The sequence below is a fragment of the Melanerpes formicivorus genome, unplaced genomic scaffold, assembly GCF_026170545.1.
Source record: "Melanerpes formicivorus ecotype bairdi unplaced genomic scaffold, bMelFor1.0.p_v2 SCAF_39, whole genome shotgun sequence".
NCBI classification, from domain to species: domain Eukaryota; kingdom Metazoa; phylum Chordata; class Aves; order Piciformes; family Picidae; genus Melanerpes; species Melanerpes formicivorus.
Genome location: NW_027142391.1, coordinates 5,372,123 through 5,386,008, shown reverse-complemented (window position 1 = coordinate 5,386,008; position 13,886 = coordinate 5,372,123). Strand labels below are relative to the sequence as shown.

At 52.3% G+C, this 13,886-nt stretch overlaps 1 protein-coding gene and 1 long non-coding RNA gene across 2 annotated transcripts; both read left to right on the top strand.

Moving 5' to 3' along the window:
- The first annotated feature begins 595 nt into the window (after window positions 1-595).
- On the top strand, window positions 596-6,795 carry SRM (spermidine synthase). The gene is made up of 8 exons (XM_068158416.1): window positions 596-784; window positions 951-1,071; window positions 1,382-1,474; window positions 2,626-2,779; window positions 3,541-3,624; window positions 3,930-4,075; window positions 4,969-5,091; window positions 5,644-6,795. Exons 1-8 carry the CDS (start codon window positions 639-641, stop codon window positions 5,659-5,661), a joined length of 885 nt encoding a protein of 294 aa, XP_068014517.1. The 5' UTR covers window positions 596-638; the 3' UTR covers window positions 5,662-6,795.
- A 4,086-nt stretch (window positions 6,796-10,881) lies between these two features.
- Window positions 10,882-12,413, top strand: LOC137451153 (uncharacterized). The gene is made up of 3 exons (XR_010989735.1): window positions 10,882-10,961; window positions 11,100-11,191; window positions 11,917-12,413. It is a non-coding gene; the product is annotated as an uncharacterized lncRNA (long non-coding RNA).
- The last annotated feature ends 1,473 nt before the right edge of the window (window positions 12,414-13,886 follow it).

Genomic DNA, 13,886 nt, shown 5'->3' with positions numbered 1-13,886 from the left:
AGTCAGATGGGGTTGTAGCAGTAGGATCCCATCATCTGGGACTGTTTAACTGTGGTGCAGTGGCTGTTGAAGATCTGTGCAGAACCCAGTGGGGAAACCACCTGCTTCAGGCAACCTCGGTGTGTTTGTTTCTGCTGAAGTCAGCTCTTGCACATAGAGGGGCACGAACACTAGACCGGAGGCTGCTTTTCCAGTCTCTAGCCCTTAAGACGCGCAGACGAGACTTTGTTTCCGAGCGCGCTTGGTCCCTCGCGTTTCTGCAGCCGGCGGAGCGCAGCCGGGCGCTGTGGCAGCGCCGTGCCTTGCACCCAGGCTCCGCCTTTGTGGCGCGGGAAGCCGGCCGTACCGTGCCGTGGCGGCCCGGCGCCCCGGGGGATACGGACGCGCCCTTTCCCCGCCGGCGCGGGGGCGGCTCCGCTGCTGCCGCGCCGCCTCGCGTGGCCCCGGGGCTCGGGCCGCCCTACCCTGCTAGCGCCGACGTCGCCGCTGCCGCGGGCCAATGGGAGCGCTGCGGCGCCCGGACCGCCAATGGGAGCTCCGCGGCGCCGCGCGCTGGCGGGTGGGGCAGGGCGGCGCGTGGGCCCCTCAGCTCGGCTCCCGCGCCGGCGGGGTCAGGCGGCGGCGGCGGCCGGGCCGGGATGGAGCGCGGAGCGGCGGCGCTGATCCAGGAGGGCTGGTTCCGGGAGACGTGCCGGCTGTGGCCGGGGCAGGCCATGTCGCTGCAGGTGGAGGAACTCCTCCACCACCAGCGCTCTCGCTACCAGGAGATACTCGTCTTCCGCAGGTGCGGCGAGGCCCGCAGGGCGTCCACGGGAGGCGGCGGTGGGGGGTGGAGGGGGGAAAAGCGGCGCCCAGCGCCATGCGGTGGGGCCTGGCGGCGCTGGGAAGATGCAGGGGAGCGCGGCCCGGGGCGCGGGCCGGCTCCAACCGCGCTTCCCCGCTCTGCCCAGCACCACCTACGGCAACGTCCTGGTCCTGGACGGGGTGATCCAGTGCACAGAGCGGGACGAATTCTCCTACCAGGAAATGATCGCCAACCTGCCCCTCTGCAGCCACCCCAACCCCCGCAAGGTGAGTTGACCCCGGCCTCCTCTGCGGGGTCTCCCCTAGCCTGCGGACCGGCCCCCGGCCTCCCAACCTGCCCTTTAGGACTACGGCGGCAAGAGGCCGGTGAGGGCAGGCTTTTCGGGCGCATCTACGCCCGGTGCTTGACAGAGCTGGGTAGGCAGCTCTCGTGGGCTCCCGGAGCGCATCTCCTGGGCAGGACCTGCCCGGGGGATCGCGGGGTTTTAAGGCGTCCTCTTTAGGCCGTGCCGTGAACATTCGCGAGTGAGCCGTCCCCGCTGATGGCCGTTTTTCTGCCTTCTTCGTTCCCTCCCAGGTGCTGATCATCGGTGGCGGCGATGGGGGAGTGCTGCGGGAGGTGGTGAAACACCCGACCGTGGAGTCCGTGGTGCAGTGCGAAATCGATGAGGTGCGTTGGGCTGCCGGCTGTGCGGAGGTGCCCCGGGGGCTCCGTCTAGACGGGCAGGCAGCCCTCCTTTACAGCATCCCCGGGAGCTGCGGCTTCACCTGCTGCCCCTTGTCAGCAGCAAGCGCCTTCGGTGGTGGTTCTGCTGGCGTGACACTGACAGCGCCACCTCTTTGCCTTGCGAGTGATCTACGTGGCAGCTGGCTGCCTCTTCCATGTGCTTTCTTTCACACACGTACGGTACAGGCCCTTCCAGGCCAGTGTGGGCCAAGCACGGGGTCTGGAGAAGCAGAGCTCTGGCTTTGGCAAGGTGCTGCTTTCCCCTCTTCCCCCATGTAGAGCAGAGTCCGCTCCTCATGGAGCAGGATGGTCACTTTGTTAAGCAGTCTCTTGCAACTGGAAGTAGGAAATAAGCAGGGGGGATTTGTTTCTGTGAGAGATGAGCTGCTCCTTCTCCTCTCATTGACTTTGTTCTGATATTTTGCTCTCTTAGAAAGTTTGCTGTGAGAGGCTGATGAGGCTGTGCCCTCTCAGTGCCCCGCTAATAGGCATGTGTGCCTGGTTTTGAACAAGCACAGCCTGACACCAGTGTATTTTTGTTTCTACCAGCTGTGAGAAGCTGGTAATGTTCAGTGCAATTGTTGGGCCTAGGGCAGTGGCTGTGTAACCACTTAGAGAATACTGTGTCTTCTGGGATGATTGATACGAGCATAGATCAGAGGTGGAAATATTTCTCACCTTGCATCCAGAAACCTGCTGGCATGGTTTGATTGAGGGAGAATTTAAAAAGGCTTTAGCTGAGATCATCTCTGCAAGTGATGTCTGCAGGGAAAAGGAGCACAGAGTAGTTAGACCTGTAATTGTATTGTCTTGGTTCCCCAGGGAGCTTTTGAAGCTCCAAGCTGTTCTTGTTGAGTTTGGCAAGGGCAGACCAACAGTGTCGCTGAACCCTGGGGCCGTAGGAAAGGGCTGAGTGTAGCTTCTTGGCCAAAGATGCTGACAGCTCTTGAGAATCTGGGTAGCAATCTGGATTTGTGCTGAAGACGTGGAAGGAAACAGCTCATTGTGCTGCTCTTGCAGCTGCAGCTGTACAGTAGCCTCAGAAGCAGCTCCTTGTAGCCCCTACTGACCTACTTGTGCTTTCTGTGTTGCAGGATGTGATCCAGGTATCTAAGAAGTACCTCCCAGGGATGGCAGTGGGGTATTCCAGTGCTAAGTTGACCTTGCACGTGGGAGATGGTTTTGAGTTCATGAAACAGAATCAAGAAGCCTTTGATGTGATTATCACAGACTCGTCTGACCCCATGGGTAAGAACTTGGGCTGTAAAAGGGTGTTGTTTTCCACATTCCTCGTCCTTTTCTCTTCTGCCTTCCTCTTGGAAGCAATGCCAACCTTCTCAGGCTCCTTTCAAGTGAAAAGACCATCACTGGGTTGGTTCTTTTGGTAGAGAAAAGGAAGAACAAAGACCAGAAAATTGTATTAGCAAGGCTTCAAGCCAGCTGTCATATTTCCCTCCTCAAAATTCAACTCCAGCAGCTATTGCTTCTGGCAGAGAGCTGATCCTTGAGTCCAGTAATCCCATGAGGGACACAGCCCTATGCTGGCAAAGACAGCTTAGCACATGTGCCTGCTAATGAAGCAGCAGCTCACATGCTGTTGGTGTAGCTGCCTACCCTAGAGATGGCTGTAGTGAGGTTCCTGTCATTCTGAAAGGGAAAACTGATGGTGAGAGTGACCAAATGTTATACAGCCTCATTTTAGGGACCTGCAGGTGAGTGCCTGACTCACATTCATTCTTGGTGTCATCAACACAGAGAGAGTCATCCCTAAAAGGCACTTTGGAGCTGGAGTTCAGGTTAACAAGTGCTCACAGCAGCAAGAGGCAGCTGCTGGGACTTTATTTGGCACTGGTCCTGGGCTTCTCCCAGGGTCAAAACTTTTTGCTCCCAGGTTATCTCCAGTATTTGTGATCACTAAAAAGCCATTTGTAATCTCTCTGTGCAGCTTGGGTATTCAGAAAACTCAGAAGCTCACTGTCTTAGTCTTTCCCTACTCACTTTTCTTGCAGGTCCTGCAGAAAGCTTATTCAAAGAATCGTACTACCAGCTGATGAAGACAGCCCTGCGAGAGGATGGGATTCTTTGCTGCCAAGGTGAGGATGCTCTGGGCAGAGGCTGGTGCCAGATCTTGGCATGCAAAGCATGAGGCACAAAGGGCACTGTCTTCTTGGGGAGTCATGATTCCAGCTCCCAGCCACAGAAGCAGCTTTGATCTGTGTGCATCACCTCGTTACCTGCTGCACCGCGCTTGCTAAGCCTGGCGCAAGGGTCTTACCTTGCCTCTAAAACCGCCCGAGCTGTGTGGAGGGGAGCAGGTTGGGACTTGGAACCCCTGTCGAGCTGGCACAGAGCAGAGGGGCAGCTCTCACCTTGCATCTTGTCTTCCTTCTCCCTGTAGGTGAGTGCCAGTGGCTGCACCTGGATCTCATTAAGGAGATGCGTCAGTTCTGCAAGTCTCTGTTCCCCGTGGTGGAATACGCCTACTGCACCATCCCCACGTACCCCAGCGGGCAGATTGGCTTCATGCTCTGCAGCAAGAACCCGGTGAGCTTCAGGCACCCGAAGTGCCCTTCTCCACTCCCTGAAAGCACCCTTAGAGCCTATCTCAGGCTGTCCCTTACAGAACCTGAGCTGTGGCACTGAGCTCCCACAGTTCTGGGGCTCCTGGAGTCATGCTGGGCTCCAGTTCTGCCAGCTCAGGGCCCCAGAGCTGCAGTGCAGCTTGCTCAGTGCTGAATGAAGTGCAAAACTGACCAGTGATGTAACCAGTTGCCTTAGGAAAGAGCATGGCTCTTTATCTGGTACAATGGCTTGAAAGGGAGGAAGCCACTACCAGTTTCCAGAGCCTGTTAAGGCGTTGTTTTATTGATACCAGCAGATATAAAGTGGACATCTGATGACAAGAATCAGCTTGCAATGGGTACTGTGTTCATGCAGAGGCCTCCATATGGGAGTCAGTGTTAGGATGTGGGGTCTGCTCCCTCCCCAATCTGCTGTCTACAGCCTGTAATGCAACCATCACATTGGCTTAGGGAGCCAGCAGCACTTCTGCTGCTCTGTGTGATTTATCTGGGGCACTGCCATCATGCACTGTGCCTGACTTAATGCAGATGTGGATGCTGCTCTGAAGAGCAAAAGCCTTGCTTCTCAGTTGTTCAGGCCCAGTCTGACAGCTTCATCTGGCACGTGGCTCACAGTAAGCCTGACCTCATGTGCTGGCATCTGTGAATAAGGGCTAGGCACACGAGGTACGGAGTGCAAACCCCAGCTCTTGGGGCTGCAGCTCTGCAGAACCTTTGACCTCATACTAGAACAGAAGGTCATCTGTGTCCCTATAAGAGCCCTCTTGGTTCTCTGCCACGCATCAGGATGTCTGTCACACAGCCTTTGTCGCTCCTTACCCAATGCTCCAGAGCCACCTGCCTTTGTTGTTGCAGAACACGAATTTCCGGGAGCCTGTGCAGCAACTCTCTCAGCAGCAGGTGGAGGAGAGGAATCTGAAGTACTACAACTCTGACATTCACAGGGCAGCTTTCATTCTACCAGAGTTTGCACGGAAGGTAAGCAAGGCTGTGTGCTGCTGCCCCAGCAAGAGTGAGATGAGTATTTTCAGCAGCAGTAGGAGCATATAGGACTGCAGCCCTAACGGCTGCTGTGAGCAAGTCAGGGCAGGACAGCATTCTGTATGACAAAGGAGTGTGAATCAGCCTGGGAAGTCTGGAGTTCAGTTTGGAATTGTTCTTTAGATTGATGTCCCATGCCTTGATGGCAGATTACTTTTACTTTACCTACCAATATGAAGTCTAAGAGCCTGCAGAACTGGTGTTTGCCATTGGAAAGCCCTACAGGTCTTAGATAGGATATGGTTGTGGTTTCTAGTGCAAACAGAGGGTAAAGAAGGGATGCTCTGGCGTGGTTCAGTGTGCCTTGAAGGCTAGTCTGTATTTCTGTATCATTCCATCATCTCCTAACTGAGCTGCAACTGCAGGTTCCAGAAGAAACCTCCTTAGAGCATCCTAGGGATGAAGGCCAATGCCATGGTTGTGTTTCAGAGCCTGGCAGAGCTGCAGCAGGTCTGTCTTGACACTTATTTTGCCTTTGGCTGTCTCCAGGCCCTGAGCGATGTGTGAGACTTGAGAAGCTGCTTCCTTCCTTCAAGCTGGACCCTGAGATCATCAGTGATGTGGTTGGGACCTTCCCAGCAGACTGCAGATTTGCTCTCCACTGTGTGGGATTGTTTAACCCTTTGCCAGCCAACATTCCCTTTGATGTGTTAAAGATGATGGGGCATAAGCCAGCTAAGACTATTGAAAAGGTCCAGTGACTTATTGCGTGAGGTCAAAACTGTTCTTTCCAGTGCTGGAAACGTAAGATGTCTTTTTCCTTTCTCTCCTCCCTGCACCCATTCTAAATTCTCCCCTCCCACCTCCAGCCCTCTCCCAACTGACATGATGTATTTATAACTGACACTTATTTCTGTCTGCTGATCTTCTGACACCTGGGAAGAGTCCAGAGGGGTCACTGACTCAGCCTTAAGCACAGAGAGCAAGAGCTTTGTGCACAGTTAGCTTTGCTCTCTCCTACTGGGAGCTCCCTGCTGCTGGTAATGGGTCTGAGCCTTCCTGTCCCACTGCCCTCCTGCCACACCTACGCTCTTCTGCAGCACAGCTGGAGAAGTCACGGTGCAAACTGTTGCCATTCACAATAGGTCTCTCTCCAACCCTGATGGAGTAGCAGTATTAAACACCAGCCAGGCAGGCTGGCAGCAAAGTCTTGTGGCTTTTTTTTTTGTTGTTTGTTTGTTTTTTAAATCAGTTGGAAGCAGAATTGCTGAGGTAGGGACAGGTTGAGCCCTGCTCTTACCTCTGCTGCAGAGTGGTTCCAAAGAATGTTTATGGTGATAGGCGCTTTATATATATAAATATAAATATATATATATAAAACAAACCTTCAATCATTGCCTGCTGTTAAGTCCTGATACTGGGGAGTCACTTGTGCTGACATTTCTCTGATCTCAGTCGTGCTGAGATGCCTCAGGCCTGGGTATTTGTTAGTCCTTAGGAGGCATCATTATTTCTAATGCTGCCCCCAGATGCTGAAGCTGTTTTTGTTGTACTCTGTTGTGAGATGGATCTGCCTCCACCTCCTGACTTCTGTTTGAAAGGCTCCGTGGCACCACTGTGCAGTGGGGATCTTCCCAGCACAACCCCTGCACGGCCTCACTCCCTTGCAATCCATTAAACACTCGGCTCTGGTTAAGGTGACATCAGCTGGGTCAGTGTCCTTCTTTGGGGAGAGTGTTGGGGTGGAAACAGAGGCCCTGAAAGTTTGCTGTGCTTGTCAGAAGCCAGCTAGAGGTGCTCCATAGCTGGTCTGACCTCCTCCCTCCCTTGTCTCTAGGGAGGACAAGTTACTATCAAAAATGAGCTCTGAAGAGTGATTCCATTGCCTGGTTTGTGTTGTAACCTGACTGCAAAATAGCTCCAGCTTCTCTTGTCCTCTGTGCTGCAGATGTCAGAACCTTAAGTCTAAGCTGTTCTCTACTCCAAATGCTGCCCCTGAACAGCTTTCCAAGCTGTTTCCTAGCTGCCATCTCTGTGCTAGCATCATGGGATCCCTGTCAATCGCTAGCCCCACAAAGCTGCATCATCCTTCCCTCTTCTACAGTTGGGGTTGCTCCCAGCCTGACCCAAGTGCTGAGCTCTAGCTGAACAGGCTGGGAGCGGTCACTAGGTGGCATCCAGAGAAGACAAAAATGTTCCTCCTGAAGGAGGCTTTTTGGCTTGAAAAGAGGAAACTAGAAGGATCAGGCTGTTGCAGATGTTGGGGTTGGACTTTCATCGTAATTGTGACCCTACAAACAGCATGGCTGGTGCAGCCACTGTGTGCCTACAGAAAGGCACTTCGTTGGTGTCAGTGCCAGTCCCCCTTCCTCCTCTTTCTGCTGAGATTTGCCACTTCTTTCCCAGTGCCCCTTTCTGCTGCCAGTATCAGTAGAGCTTTGTGGTTGTAAGGGTTTGCTCAGCACTGCTAAGCTGCAGAGCTGAGTCTGGATCTCCTTTGTGTTCTCACATTGACAATATTGCACCCTTTTGTTTCTTAATTGAGTAGCTGTCTCCCTTCTCCCACAGCTACTGATGAGTTAGGGCTATGGAGGCATTTTCATTGCTCAACTCTTGTATTTATACTGTAAAGAGCAGACCAATAATGAAGGCTGGTTCTAGCTACTCCAGTTCAAATTGCTGTAGGACCTGAACCCTAGTCAGCTCTTCATCCTTGACACAAAACTACCTCTGGCACTTTCTCTCCCTTGGAATGGGAATCAAGACAATGACTGTAGTCCAGGAAAGCCTTAGAGCAGCTGCCAACTAGTAACAAGTTCAAGCCTTCCACCCACCCTCGGTGAGTACAACAATGCCCAGAAGGGAAAGAGCTTCCTCAAACCTGTTACTACCCTGCACACAGCTAATTATTCCTTCTGTTTCTCTGAGCTCTCTCCAAATGTGTAAGTTTAGTGAGTAGCCAGCAAGGAGAGCAGGAAGACAAGGCTGTTTGCCATGGAAGTCACACATGCCTCTGTCCACAGGGTCCTACCTATAGCTTCCCAGTCCCTCCAAATGGCTGCTCTCGACAGGAAGCTTCAACGCTCTGGTGCCTGGCACTAGCTGCAGAGATCAGTGCCTGAATCAAGCACTTGTTAATGCACCAAGAGTTTGTGCATCTATAGCTGGTTCCATCTGAGCAGCTTTATGCCTTGGTCACCCCCGTGCTGGAGCTGCCACAGACTCCATGTGCTGTTTAAGCTGCTAGAATGGTGTCTGGCATAGCAGTAATTTCTCAGGCAGTTCTGTCTACAGATTGTCCCTCCCACAAAACTATGGGGTCTGAGCTATTATGCTGCAGGCTGCTGTGGCCAAGGACACCAGGGACTGAAGAGAGGCTGGACATTTGGGTAATGCCCATACAGAAGAACTGAGCAGTGAACACTGGAAAGCAATCTGCAGTCTTTAGGTGGGCAAGTGAAAGACTTGAGTAACCTTTTTGGAGCTGCTGGCTTTTGCCCAAGGCTAGTCAAGCAAGGCTGTTCATAAGCAAAGATCCATAAAGCCTATGTTTGTCTCAACATGCTGCAGTCATGTTGCAGCATCTTGCTAAACCAGGAGCATGTGAACAGGGATGGGCTCTGTCCCCAGTAACGTACAAGGTGCTACCAGAGCAGGTGGAGACAAGCGAGGGAACAGAGCCTGATGGGCTTTAGCACATCAATTGCTTAAGCATCTTGGCACCTTCTGAACTGTGTCAGACTCCCTGCTCTGTGCTTTACTCGCTGAACTAACTCAATTTTTAGGAGTTCAGAAAAGAGCTTCAAAAGATTAAGAGAAATCACTTGCCTGGGTCTCCTGAGCCCTTTCAGCCAGTTCATTGGCATGAGTGTCTTACTCATCCAGAGCTGATGGTAGCAAGGCCTGGCTGAATTATTGATGGAGCTTGGCTGGAGAAAGAGGCTGCTGAAAGGAGAAAAGTCATCTTTCACCAGACAACAGCAGCTTCAGTAAGCAAGCAGTCCAAACAAGTAACAAGTGCCACGAAGCTGGGAGAGAGGAAAGTTCCTGTGATGAAATGGTGGGGGAAGAAGAGGGGAAAGTGGATGCCAGTGTGAAAGTGCACTTCTAGGAGAAGGGTCAGACAAAATGTTAAAAAAGTAAGATGGGAAATGCAGCCAAGTTAAATACTGACAAGCTGAGTTGGTGCTCCATGTGGAGGCTGAAATAAGTGCCTTTAAAATATGCAAAAGGTGGTGAGTTAGAGCCAGGGAATCTCTATTACAGCACAGCGATGTGTGAAGCAGATAAAGGTGGGGAGGATTATTACAAATGTTAGGGATTCCAGTAGAAGGCCTTTTGAGGACACCAACTCCATGGCTAATGGGGTTTGAAGTGCTGCTGCTGGTGGGAAGGAACCACAGAGAGCTGGGGTGGGGGGACCCTGCAGAGGGGGACTGCCCTCTCCTTGGTTCTGAAGGCTGCTTGCAGCCAGGCTTCTCTGGGAAGGAATGTGCTTAACAGTGAATTGTGTGCCAGGGATAAGGGCAAGCTGAGGTCTGTGATGACCCTGTGTGTGTTTCATCCCCCTCCATCTGCAGCAGAGGAAGATCCAGAACTGTGCTATGGAGTGCCTGAGTTCCTGTGTAGAGCTCTCCCTGTGCTGCTGGCAGCCCTGCTGTTAACATCCCTGGAGAGCACTTTGACTGAATTCCCACGAGGCACAGTGTGTGGGCAATCCCTCAGGATATCCACAGGGTAAAGAAACATTCTGTCCCAAGTTTTCTCCAGCCCACTTTGCCACCAAGGGGGCGAGTGGTGTGAGCAGAGGTCAGCTGAGATGTCAGTAGCTGGTAACCCCAGCTCCTCAGCCAGCTTCCCACCAGAAGTGCCTCCTAATTGGAGCCAGACAAAACATTTTGGGTGGAAAGCAGAGGTATGATGCAGTAGAAGTGTTCCAGAGCAAGCAGCTATTTTTGAAGATGATTTTTGGTGGAATCACTGAACTGTTTAACTTTGCATCTGGGAGTAACAAAAGGCTTTGAACACAGCACTGCAGCGTTATGCTCACCTGCCCTTCAGCCTCCTGCAGCCCCTCTGGGGCTGACAGACAGAGAAGGCAGCCCAGCTCCCCCCCTCCATCCCCCCAGAGAGCTGTAACAGCTTTGTAGTCGTGCATGCTCTGACAGCAGCCTCCCTGCGGTACTCCCTCCTCCTCCCTGCACCTGCTCTGCAGCTCCTACCAGAGCTGAGGGAGAGCAGCAGGCTCCAGCCCACACTCCTGCAGCCTCTTCCTCGGGTCTGTCACATCGATGCCAATGAAAAGCCATGGCTGGAGCCACCACCTGCATGCTCCTTGGAAGCCCCTGGGGAGCACAGTGCCAGGGAATTCTGCAGGCTTGGCCTGATAAATGAGCTGTGATTTCAGGCCCATGAACAAATTGGTTTCCCCTTCCAGGCAGGCACATAACCATCAGCTGACTATTGCTTTATTTATTGCACTGGCCTTTGCAGCTAGGGACTCTTGAGGGCAGAGAAAAGGGGTTCCAGAAACAGGAAAGCAGAATCATTTGAACCATTCCTTCAGCTGGAGCTGAGTGCCTCACCTTTGGGAACCAGACTTGGTTGTGGCAGCCTGATATACTACTATATGCTTCAAGACATGGGTGATCAGAACCCAGACCAGGCAACACATGGGCATTAGATGGCAAATACCCAGGCCATAGAGGCAAGCAAGTGAGAAATTCTCTCATTCCTTAACTTCTGTGTTCCAGCAGTGCCTGCACTGAGGAGAGGTCAGAGACCTCTTTGTCAAAAGATAAAAACCTCTCCCATTACATACTGCTTGTGCACCTGTAGTCACAAGAAGATGGAGGTTGTCTTCCTGTGTAAGTACATTCTGCTGTACTTCTGACCCCCCTCTGCACGTCTGCTACAGCCAAAGGCCTTGCACAACCAGACCTGTGTGCTGAACCACCTGCTGGAGCAGTCAGACCCTCACCAGGCCCCCATGAATGTGTTCACAGGCATGCTGATTTCAGACAGATCTGCCTCCCTGTAAGCTGGTAGAAACCCACCCAGGCCATGTGCAACATCAGGGAAGAAGTCTTCTAAAGGGGTGAGTCAGATAATAAGTGTTAAGAGGAAATTAAGAAAAGAATTAGCAGAAATGTTTATTCATCTAAGGGAAGACCTTTAACCTTTCCTGTACAGAGTGATAAGCAAAAAAACAAATGGGGATTTCTTAAAGGTCAGACAGCTAATGCCACATGGAATAGGGAACAGTAGGGATGCAGAACAATCCTGGTGCTTCATGTTGTTCATTTACTAAAAGGAGCAAGTTTTGTCACCACAGAGTTATTTTACTTCCTTTGGAAAAGGAGGTGGTGCTGCAGCCTGTGATGGGGAGGTGGTCAGCAGTCTGCTGGTGGCAGAAGCAGCAGGGTCTCTGCAAGGGGGACAGAAAACCAGGGTTTGGGGAGGACAGACAAATGTAGGGGAAGCAGCAGAGGGAATATGAACAGAGTGCACTAGGGAAGGTGAAGGAATTTGCAAGAGGGGCATCTGATACTGAGGGATGCTGTAGCAGAGCCTGGAGGGGACTGGTCTGGATTTAGAGATGCAGTCATACTGTGGGTACCAGAATGTAAGTGCTTTGTGTCACTATTGCCCTCTTTCCCAGCTGGGCAGACTCCTCCCAGCCCTGTCCAGGACAGAAGTGCAGGTTGTGGCTGTGCTCTGCTTGTCAGCAGGGCCACTGGCTTGGTGCTGGCATATTTGGGCAGAACCACCAAAGCCAGCCCCCTCAAGACATAACTGTTTTATTACTGCTCTTAATCCCAGGACAGATCCACAGCAGTCTGGTCACTGCCTAGAAGCTCATTTCTGGCTCAGCACATCATCCCCTGTTGGGCAGAAGAGCATCGTCACACTTGTGGCCCCCTTCGTTCAACAAGGAGTTACAGAAAGCAGCACGTTCAGGAGAGGAACCTGCAAACAAACCACATTCATTAGAGCAAGCAGTTTGGTTGGACCAGATGGCCCCCAGCATGGAGACCTGGCTGCACTGCTGCTGCTCTCTGTCTAGCCTTTGGGGTGCTGGGCCCGTGAGGTTTAGCCCTGCCTCACAACCACCATCACAGGATTCACCTGCCCGCCTGTCAGCCCAGGCACATCTCACACTCACAGGTACCTGCCCTGTGTTCCTCTTGAACAACCAAGTGTGCATTCTCCATTTGCTATCCTCCCACTTTCACCTCTCCTGGAGCACATCTGCTTTGGGTTGTTTGGCAAGTCCCTGTGATTTGTCTGCTTGCTGGATCCTGGAACTTCGGTGCTCTGTCTGGAGCCTCAGCCTGGCTGGGAAGGGTTTGACAGAATCCATTACAAGGGCTAAGGCAATTCCGATTAACTAGCAAGATAGTTCAGAAGGAAACAGATAAGGCTCCCAGCCCTCACAAGGGGGGAGAAGCACAATGAGGTGACAAAGTTTCCAGAGGAACACTCATTTCTAGAAATTGTGACGTTGTCACCTGTCCCCAGGAGTCTGCCTCACTCAGAGACAGCTTTTTCGTTGTCTTTCAGCGGAGGAATCCAGCCTTTCTTTTCAAACCCACGAGGAAGTGATGGGATCTTTCCCCTCAGAGCATCCAGGGGATGGCTTAGGAGCTGGATCATTTGCAGGCACAGCTCCATCACCCTGTTTCCAGGCACTCTAATGCTGGTAAGTGGTAAAAGCAGGGAGTGGGGGTTTCTGCCTTCTGTTCTGAGTTCTGCCACAGCATCCCCTTGGCTAAGTCACCTCCCTGGGGGGCTTTTGTATCTGCTACATTAGGGTAACAATTTACCTTTTGTACTTGGGGTCAGAAGAGGACTTGCCCTGAGGCAGTGCTTCTGGAGAAAGGGCTAGTGGTGAGATGGGATCTTAGCTTTATCTCTGCATCTCTCACAGGCATGTGGCACTGAATGCCATTCCTGCCTGACTAGGACAATGCAAAGCAGATACCAGTGCTTAGTAGCACCTTCCACTGGCCCACAAACCGATCTCACTGGTAGGACAGCATTTTGGGCAGAGGGAGAAGCAGCGTTTACAGTTGCCAGCCAAGAGATCAGAAACGGTAGGAACTTAACTCCAAGCAGCTTGCAGTAGCCAGCATACCATGAGCCTTTTCCTGCAGCCCCAGCTCTGACCAGCCTTTCAGTATTCTGCCTCCCCTTTAACACATTTAAAGCAAACATCTCCAAGTCAGGATTCTTTGTGGTGACCCATGTTTCTGGGATAGGTTCAAGATGTATTCAAACAATACTAGGAACAAAACCCAGTAACCTCCAACTGGCTTCCAGGTGGTGTTAGTTTCATGTGCCAGACAGATTATGTTACTGCATAGCTGTAACCTATGTCCCCATGTTACCATAAAGGGGATATGTGGCATTGCCAGATTGGCATTCCACAGTGAGATGCATCACTGGATGCAGATCCAAATACCCCTAGAGTCTGGAGCTGTTTGGACACACAGGCTGAGGGTCCAAGCCCATATCGAAGTACTGATGGCCAGAAGTTTTACCTCTTCCCTCTGATTCATCCAGCATTGGCCATGGGTTTGTGCAAGCTGGTGGCCTGTTCTATCCAACATTGTGTTCCCAAGCAGAATTCAGCCAAGCAGGAGAGGCACAGCCAGTGCCTACAATTTGTCGGGGTGAAGAAACAGCATATTACTGGAGAGTCCCAAACCTTTGCTCCCTCAGTCTCTGCAGGTCTGGCACATGGAAAGCCCAGAGGCACTGAAGTATCCCACTCAAGCAGCCAAGTGTTA

Coding starts and splice junctions, on each gene's coding strand:
- SRM (XM_068158416.1), top strand. CDS start 639: ATGGAGCGCGGAGCGGCGGCGCTGATCCAGGAGGGCTGGTTCCGGGAG. Junction 1,072..1,381: donor GCCACCCCAACCCCCGCAAG/GTGAGTTGACCC, acceptor GTTCCCTCCCAG/GTGCTGATCATCGGTGGCGG. Junction 2,780..3,540: donor AGACTCGTCTGACCCCATGG/GTAAGAACTTGG, acceptor CTTTTCTTGCAG/GTCCTGCAGAAAGCTTATTC.